General features: G+C 38.8%; 1 protein-coding gene across 2 annotated transcripts in view; it reads left to right on the forward strand.

Moving 5' to 3' along the window:
• The window catches only part of SLC26A9 (solute carrier family 26 member 9), a 48,376-nt gene that overhangs the window by 32,749 nt on the left and 5,565 nt on the right, over nt 1-10,062 (forward strand). For both annotated transcript variants that reach the window (XM_020797776.3, XM_078391867.1), the window contains exons 12-17: nt 32-138; nt 3,435-3,504; nt 4,787-4,879; nt 6,080-6,220; nt 7,772-8,089; nt 9,068-9,122. In XM_020797776.3, coding sequence (XP_020653435.3) covers nt 32-138; nt 3,435-3,504; nt 4,787-4,879; nt 6,080-6,220; nt 7,772-8,089; nt 9,068-9,122 — 784 coding nt within the window. The remainder of the gene's footprint in view (nt 1-31; nt 139-3,434; nt 3,505-4,786; nt 4,880-6,079; nt 6,221-7,771; nt 8,090-9,067; nt 9,123-10,062) is intronic.

Genomic DNA, 10,062 nt, shown 5'->3' on the forward strand with positions numbered 1-10,062 from the left:
AATGACCCACTGTGTTTATGTGTTTCCCCAGCTGGTGTGGGTGGTGAGCTTCCTAGCATCTTTCTTCCTGAGCTTGCCCTTTGGACTTGCCGTGGGAGTAGGCTTTTCCATCCTGGTGGTGGTTTTCCATACCCAGTTGTAAGTATTCTCCTGATTGTGGTCTGTAATAGGAATGTACAAGTAAAGACATTTTCCATCATCTTGGTCAAAATGTCAGAGGCATGTGTGACAGGCAGCACATGGAGCATAAAAAGACCCATCCCTGTTGGCAAACAATGATGTCAGTTTCAGATAGTTGCTCTCTAATCTCCCTGGTATAAATATGAAAACATTTACGTCATGCTTGGAAACACCTGCAGCATGTATCCTCCTCTCTCAAATAAATACAATGGAAAACCCACTTATTGCTCATGAAAATCTCAGTAGAAGAGATAAATGTGATGCTGCCCTACACTGATCTTTTGTCATGGCAACTTCACCAAAAAAAGATGTCATTGTTAGTGAGTTAGTATAAGGTGAAAGAAAAGCATATTTTTAGGGCAGTCTGTATTTGCTCTGTTGCTTCCCTAGACCTTGGTAGCCCATGTGAAAACAAATATAGGCAAAGCAGCAGAAAGCCACATCAGTATTGTGCTTCTGCTCACTCCTGTTCCTAGTCTCTTATCCTTAGATTGCTTCTTCATTCTGTCTTTGGATTTGACTCTTGTCTGATACTGTGAGTACACTGGCAAGCTGAACTGGAGCACTTTGGCTTTGCTGTAGCTTGATTCACAGCCTAGTTTTTGCTTCTATTCGAATTAGGTGATCACACGGAGGTCGTAGCTTGTTTTGGTTCTAGTATCAACACTGGCCTTTCAATCAGATGTGCTTTGATCTGTACCACAGCCCTCCTTCCTCTGATCCCACCTTCTGCCCATGTCTGGCTCTCCTTTTAAGGTTCATTGTAGAGCCAGTGGGCTATTCAAAGTGCTGCACAGTGTTAGAGAAAGGAGGCATTTTCCCAAAATTCTTTACAACCTACAAACACATACACACATACTGAGGAAACATAGTGGTCTGCTGTAGTTTGTCTGAGTTGTTTCTATTTCATACAGTATTGATCTTTATCTCTTCTCTCTTTTTTGCTTACATAGCGAGGATCTAGTGCTAAACTCTGTTTTTTAAAAAAATACTTTGGGATGTCTAGGGAGAAAAATTGCAGGGGTGGTGCTACTACATCCAGAACATCATGCCTATCTTACTACATCATCAGAATACCACCCATAATCACACACCCTGTTCTTTTGGAGAATGAAAGAACTGGTCACAAGGGAAAAACATCATTCAAATTGCTCTTGTTCTGAGATAGAAGCTTCAAGTGGCAGCAATACATTTTTTTAAACCCTCTACATCTGAAGCAAAAATGTTGGGCTAATTTGCATCATGTGATCAGTTTTTTAAAGTCTGAAATCATCTGTTCTAATTCCACAGCAAATCCCATAGTATTCACCTGTATAGTTACAGCCTGACTTGCATTTCAATCCCCATTCCTAATTTGGTCTGAAACATTTAACCAATCTGTTCAGTCTGATGCCCACTGTACTCAACCACGGCTCATAACAAGTTTGGAGGAACTGCTTTTTCAAACTGTGATTAGCTAGATCAAGTCCTGCCTGGTCTTTGTGTGACTGCAACCCTGGGTGCGACTACACTGCAAATTTATTTGCAGCTTGTACAGTATTACATTTGAACTCACAGTCAGTGCTCGGGCAAGGGCTGTGGATTGATCCAGGAGTTCATGCTGAATGTGACACAATTTGCATTCCAACCTACAGTTCCCCTTCTTTCTTTCCTTCCTTTGGTGTCAGGTCTGTCAATTCGATGGGGATTGATGAGGTGTAAATATGGGAGATAATAATGATGATGATCCAGTGATGAGGTGATAGCACTAATCTTATATGATCCAGTGATAAGATTTAGCACTAATCTTATATGTGTGAGAAAACTTTTTAAATAAAAAACACTCAGAGGATAATTGGGGAAAAGAAAAGAATGCAGCGGCATATTTCCTCTGGTCCTGAACATCACTCTCTCAACTGCCTATGTGACCAAAACACCACCCACAGACACACACCCATTATTACAAGAACATATCACAACTAACCAGATGAGGAAAAGCCCATTCAAATCATTCTGGCTTGAAAAAGCAGAAGCCCCCCAGCAGCAGAGTGTGGGGGGGGAAGCTGCTTTGAGAACAGAAAGGGCTGGATCTATTCAAATCAGCCTTTGCATCATGCAGTCAGTAGAAACTGCCTCAAATCCACCCATTTTATAAGTGGAGCAAATCCCAAAGTATTTGAATATGTAGTCACAGCCCCAGTAGTGTGGTCACATTCGCATAGCATCTCCATAATGAAAATTTTAATTTATCTGTACTTTTGTTTTTCAATGGCTAGACAAATGACAGATGGAAGATTTTTGGAAGACAGAGTGACATGTGCCGCGCGGCATGCTCTGTACCCCTTGAGCTAGTCTGTTTCTCTCACATGAGTTGCAAGTCAGCTCACAACAAATAATGAAGAGATTTAAAAACACAATATAAATATCACATTTTAGAAACAATTAAACATACATTAAAATTAGTTGGCATGAAGATTTTTTTTAAAAAGCTGTTCTGCATCGATTTGTCTTCACATGGGGGCAAATTCATCTCAAAAGTCAAACTATCATAGTTACAAGAACCCTGTTGCAATATCTTTGACTATTGTGAAGTACGCTAATTAAGTGAAATCACAAGGATAGAATGATTAATTGGCCATTTCTATATATGTATTTATATAGCAGGTACACCCTCTCATGCTTCACACTCTCAACAATTCAGTACATTTTCATTTGAATACTAGGGTTAGATGTCAGAAAATATACTTTTCTATATTACTCCCATACTCACAGCTTGCATGTCCTTTGACACTGCTAGTTGGTAGATTCTGGGTTTGTAGTCCAAAAAGTATTATTTCCAAGTCTGGGGAATTTTTGAAAGAGAATAGTAAAGAAGGTGTGAGGAACTCTCCAAGACTGGTGCAAATACAATTTTCAATTAGCCATTGTTTCTGTGGGCCTACTCTAGCTGTGACTTGCTACTGAAGCCAAGCCACTCTCTGATGACTCACTACTAGCTCCAGACAGCTAGACTCTGCTTCTGTCTGAGAATCTGAGAAAACAGATTTATCTTCATAATATGGCTCCTTTACACTATACACACTACAGACTGGTGCGATTTTACTCAGAGCTTGGGAAGGTTATGGCTAGGAGATTCTTGGAACTGTGGGTGTAAAAAGCAAAAATTTCCACCTTCCAAAATTACTAAATGTGTTGTAGCATGAACTGTCATGGAGAAAAGCCCACATCTTAAGATACAATTATATTTTAATATTTATTTTCATTTTCTTTCCCAGTCGCAATGGTTCTGTCCTTGGCCCTGTGGCTGCTTCTGATATATACAAGAACCCCAAAGTCTACAATAAGGTAAATATAGCTGCAAAATTCCTCTCCCCCTCTTTTGCCAGCATTTGGCTAATGAACATGTTCGATTTTTGTTTAAAAAGGTAATCTCATGTGATCTGGCTCAAGGCATGATTGGCTGAACCATGATAGGGGCAGGAAAGGGCAACTGTCTGTATAACACAGCCTTGTGTTCTTCAGGGCATGCTCTCTACTCCTGAACTAATTTGGTGTCCTCAGGTGTGCTGTAGGATACTATTCTCTTGCAAGTGTTGAATTAGCACTTATCTGACTATCTGGTTACCTTCTGTATATTAAATTATGACCAGTGTGTAGATGCCATTTTGCCCTTTGCCTCAGATAACAAAAATTACTTGTGATGGTCATGGCCAAAGTAGAATATTTATTTATTTATTTATTTATTTATTTATTTATTTATTTATTTATTTATTTATTTATTTATTTATTTATTTAACTGATATGCTATCCACACTACCCAAAGGTCTCTGGGTGGCTTACAACAATTTGAATACAATAAAAAGATAAAAAGGTAAAACAATTAAAATACAATTAAAAATATAGTGCTCAATACATTGCCATCAAGACCCACAGTGGATATTATTTCAGTTAAAGACCTTCTGGAACAGGAAGGTTTTGAACTGGCGCCAAAATGTCGTCAACTTCCTGTCAGATCTTCCAGTTAGCCAAGATGGGCAAGGGTCGAGCGGAGTGGTGGTAGAACGGACAGATCCAAGCACCTTGTCCACATCCCCAGGTTATTGTTCATTAGGTCAATAAATACATTGCAAGAATGACTTGTTTCTCCTGAATTTTTTAAATCCTTCCTTCTAGACTTTTGGATAGCCTAGGATTATTAAACATCAATAGGTCTCTATGCAGAACCACATTATTCTAAGGTTCCTATGCAGAACCACATTAATCTATGTGCTTATATCTCTGATCTGTTTGGCATGCTGTCTCTGGCTGGCTGTTTGCATAAATGTACAGTACTACTATTTCCTGTTGTTTCCATATAAACAGCATAGCGTACAAAGTCATAAACACCTGTGCAGCAGTGAAAGAAGCCCATTGTCACAATGTCACCACCATTGCCATGTGTGTTCATTTCACCACAGATGGACACACGAAAAAAGTTCTGATATTTATTAGTTATCCCTTCACTGGACAGAATCTCTTTACCAGATTTTTCCTTTGTTTCCTTCCCGTGCCCAATATTATCTGCCATTTGAAATCCACATTTTATTCTGCTTCATCCTTGTCAATCTCTCTCCTTCTCTCATTGCAGGTCCAAGAAATAGAAGGGATTAAAATTGTCACCTACTGTTCTCCGCTATACTTTGCTAATTCAGAGATATTTAGAGAGAAAGTCATTGCCAAGGTAAAAAAAAAAGGGAGTCTGAGTAAACTTCTTATACTATCACCAGGTGCTTTTCACACGATGGCTTCTATACCCTACTTATTTTGCAAAGGTGAAGCCTACAGGCAGGTGATGACATAAAAGGTGGGGCTCAGTGGGAAAGAAGGTCAAAAGAGAATGAAATGGCAGGAGAAGAGTTGAGCAGAATCTCTCTATCATTCCCATTCCCTTACACAAACTCAAAGATTACCTGTGCTTAAACCACATTTCTGCAGAGTTCGTACATGAGATTCCTATCTATGATAAGGCAGATGATGAAGGGAAATGGGATGCCTTGCAGTGGAACCAAGGATGGGCAGTGTTCTAAAGGAGGCTTAGGGTCCAACTAGACAGTACATATTTCTCCTGTACTTAGAACCAATCTTTCCTCATGCAGTGAAAGATGTTCATTTGTTGTTATAACATGTGGAGTCTCCTATCTGTATCTTGTATTTAGCCCTGCTCTGATTTGTGATTGGTCACTAGAAGGTAAACACTAGCCCACTTTGCAAATCCAATTGCTGAGGCATCTCTAACTCAACAATCCTATTGTTGAGGGGCGATTCTTTTTAACTGCAAGGAATATATATTTCCCTAGTTTGGTTCCTTTTGAGGACCAGATTTTATTTTCCCAGTCAGCTCTCAATTTTGCTTAAAATTGTGGATTTATCTTTTTATCTGCCATTTGAAATCCACAAAAAAGTTGTCTTGAAATTCATCTCCTTTCATGGGAAAAGTAGCCATTTGAAAAACCATCGGACATATCTGTGTCAAAATGTTTTGTCTGGACCTTAAACCAGATCTAGTATCCTTATCTCCCCATTGTTTGCTAGTGAGCCTTTCCATATATAAAAAGGCCTGATATGTGCCATCAAGTCAGAGCAACTTGTAGGGTTTTCGGACTGAAATATTTAAAGAGTAGTTTTACAAGTGCCTCTGTCCCTCTCCCCAGTGGGTTTTCAGTGCTGAGCTGGGATTCAAACCCTGGTTTCCTCAGTCCTGGTCCATCAGCCTATCCCTTATTCCAAACTGTGTATCCATAAGGTGGCGTACCCTTCGCTTTTCAATAGCACCCCTCACTGTAAAACTACAAATTCCTTGTTTGGATTCTAAATTGATGTTCATAAATCACAAGGACAAAGGCAGGAATACCACACAATATTCTGTCTTTTCTGTAAACAGACTGGAGTGGACCCCATAAAAGTCTACTTAGCTAGGAAAAAATATGTGAAGAATCAGGAAAAGGCTGCAGCAGCAGCAGTGAAAGCAGCCACCGCCGCACAAAAATCAAGCAAACTGAAATCTCTCTTCAGGAAGAACAAGGTAACTGAGCTTTTGTGGAACTGGGGAAAATTATCTGTATGGACTGTTTATTGCTGGTTTGGTAGGGTTTTTTTGTGTTTTGTGTTTTTTGTTTTGTTGTTGTTGTTTTGAACTACAATTGCCTGAATTCTGAGACATTTATTCAGGAACGGGAATGACAAAAACTAAAAAAATGTGATCAATTGCTAGACATGAAACAGGAATGACTTGCTCAGTAAAAAGATATCTGCTAATGGATCGGCTGCACTACAAAATGACATCACCAGAGGGTGGTGTACAGTTTCTGTGTCTACAGTCCATCTCCAGCAAACTGTAAAATGGATCACAAGCTAGCCACAGTAGTAATATTGAAGGTTAAAGTGTTGGGACAGAATGGAATTGTTCCTATTGGTAGCGTTGGGTGGTTATTAAGCCAAGATTTTTCTCTTCTCTGTTGGAAATCCTAGGCAAGCTCTTGGATTCTCTTATGAAAGATAGCAATAAAATGTATCATGGGCCAAAAAAAGGAAAGGAAAAAAAAGAAAGAAAAAAGTTTGAGCCAGGATAACTAGAGGAGGAAATTTCCAAGAGTGTAACTCCATTTGGTAGCAAAAACAACAATCCTTTGGCATCTTACACAAGGGTGCTTTCCAGTGGCTGCTTCCGGGCTTTGAAATGCACTGCACTGTGAAGCCAGGTTGCCCCCCCCCCCCTTGTTCTTCTGGCATTAAGCAAAGACTTTCCATTTTTAGAAAGGCTTTTCAGCAATAAGCGGGGTCGTGGTCTCTGGAATACTGTGTTTATTAAATTAGGAGACTTTAAAATATTTTTAAACTTTTAAAAAATCTTGTTTTTAATATTGACAAATGCTAAATTGCTTTAATGTAGTTTTTTAAACAGTATTTTTAAAATTGTTATCATCATATAGTGTTAATTGCTGTGATCTGCTTTAGGTCCCCTATGTGGGAGAAAGGCAGCATATAAATACATATACACATATACATACACTGGCAAGTTTTGTTTGACATGAACTCTAGCTCATTTCTTCAAATGAAGTTTGGAAGATCTCCTTTCTTTGTTCTTTGCCCTACTTCTGTACGCATTTTTAAGATGTGTGACTGTCACTTCAAGAGAGGGAAAAGCAACTAAATGCACATAAAAGGTGTTTCCACCTGATTTTTCATGATTCCCACTTCCTTTTCAGCCTTTTCATTCAAGAGCATCCCTTCAACAGCCAACCCAAAATTATGGGGCACGTTTAGGAGGCAGGAAGTCACTTTCAACTAATCCCCTTCCTGAGGCACTTTTATGAATCCAATCAATATTTTGTTGTAAATAATCTCTTCATTAAAAATCTTGCATTAAGCTCTTCTAATGTTTATATAATTTTGGGACAGCTTTGCTTTTTAAAATTTATAATTATCAGTTTTATAATATTTTTGGATGCCTTAACAATTTCAGATACCAGCAATGATAGAATTGTGATGTGTTTGTGCATGAGTGCATATCTATGTAAGAAATAAAAATAAACATAAATTTGTACTGTATGTCATGTCTCTTCCTTTGCCACAGACAATGTCTCTGCAAGAACTTCAGAAGGATTTTGAAAGCACTTCTCCAACAGATACCAATAACAACCAGACTGCAGCTAACGGCAACAGCGTCTCTTATATCGCTTTCAACCCTGCAGTGAATGTTTCAAGGCAGGTCAATGCTACCTGTGAACAGAGGTGCACTGCTAGTCATCGGAGCAGCACCTGCAGTGTTATCCCCACCTCAAGTGTCGATCCTATTATCACAGCACCTCCATTTGTCAATGTTCACACAATCATCTTGGATATGAGTGGAGTCTGTTTCGTGGATCTAATGGGCACAAAAGCTTTGGGCAAGGTATACCATTTTCATGGTTCTGCTTCCTGTTTATCTTGCATTACCTTCTGAAGTCACTGTCTTTAAAATGCCCATTCTCTTCACATTCCATTAAGTCTGCTCGAATTGAACTGTAGTTTAAAGGGAGGTGGTGGTGGTGGAAAGCAAAAGGTAATGTTGGACTGGTTTCAGGGAGCTGGCAACTAGACTGTAGCCTTAAGTGCTGGCAGTGAAGCATCCAGAGAAAAATGCTGATTCTGTAGAATACAGATCAATAGTCAGAAAAGGCTTTATGACATGATTATGGCTAGATTTGGAGTAAGGTCTAAGGTTCAGAATTCATCAGAAGGAGATGATACAAGAAAGGCTATCAAAACATGTACTGTTGTTCATACAGGGGTTCAGCAGAGAACAAAGGTAGGGACCAAAGATGGCTCAAGTGCAACTGAAAAGTGATTTTGCATATAGATTGATGGCAACAACATTAGACAAAGGATACAAAGACTACTGCAACAAGAAAAAACATATAGTATGTAGATTGATGACAAATATAACCCATGGCCAACTATTGCTTTAGGTCCTTCCATAAGTCCTGTGAATTGTGCTTATACATATTTATACAGTCAAAATCTAAAATAAGCCCCAGAATTAGGAGATAATATAATAAGTGCAGAATTATAGACCTAAGCGTGGTTGTGCCCAAAGATTTAAATTCTCTGTAGCTTCCATTTTGCAACACCATTTTCATTTTGAACCAATTTTTCAAAATAAAGTTTAGCACTTAGTCATTCCCATTGTTGTTCCATTGAATAGATGTAGGGTTGCACATAGCACTAATAATAGATGAGTACTTTTGAAAATCCAATGCTATGAACCTACCTCTGACCATCTAATAGCACTGGAAACAACTTTCCCAAAATAATATGTCTGAAATTTGCAATAAATTGATGGTGGCCAGATTTTGTGTTGTATAAATATCATCTTTCTTTCCACATGTAGCTATGCACCAACTATCAGAGGATTGGAATTAAAGTCTACCTAGCCAATATACCTGGTAAGAATATTGTTCTATGTTACCAAAATCCAACTCTCATCCATTTTTAAGCCTTGAAAAGGGGTTGAATAAATGACAGGGACAGGTATAGATTTAATCCACATGAAGCATGTTACTGCATCCTACACAAATAGGAGAAGCATCAGTTCCTGGATAATTGCTCACTAGCTACAACTGAAATTAAGTACGGAGTACCATAGAAATGGGAAAACCACAATTTCAACTCTGTTCAGAACTTGGAAGATAATAAAGCTGCAATCAAATAGGAAAGGCACACTTCCGATCTCACCAAAAAGGGTTGCTTTTCAGGAAGCGATCTCCTGTAAAGTGACCCTTCCATCTATCAGGGAACTGCTTCAGCCTGGCCCCAAGTAATAGCTCTACAGCTGGACCAAAAAGATCCATCTTGGGCAAATTGCAGTCAGGCTGGAGCATAACTCCCTGTATATCATGTAACTACCAGGAAATTAAATGCACCAGATAATTCTACAAAAATTTTCCCATGTGATCACACCCTACGTTGTATGTAATAATGGCCAAAATAGCCATTGTTTGGCAGCAGGAAGGATGGCAGACTATCACTAAGACTCCCTGCTTTCATTTTGGGTTGCCTGCAACTTCATCTCATTGGGCACAAGTCATATGGAACCTTTAAATTAGTGGCAAACTATTGCTGCCAATGATGTCATTCCCACTACACCAGCATAACTATGCAACAGGATACTGGCCAAAGTCAAAGTAACAAGGGCACAATTAAGTTACATTTCAAAAGTAAAGTAGTGAGTGGGAACCATCCCATGCTGTGTATATGTGTGTATCCTACTTAGTTTTAAAACTTCCTTATGAAGGCAATTTTTATGTATTTTTGCAGACAATTTGAGTTAAATTTTTACACTATTGTCTTATCAGTTCTAGGAGTAAAACTAAAGTAACAAAAAAG

This window comes from Pogona vitticeps, chromosome 4 (assembly GCF_051106095.1).
Source record: "Pogona vitticeps strain Pit_001003342236 chromosome 4, PviZW2.1, whole genome shotgun sequence".
NCBI classification, from domain to species: domain Eukaryota; kingdom Metazoa; phylum Chordata; class Lepidosauria; order Squamata; family Agamidae; genus Pogona; species Pogona vitticeps.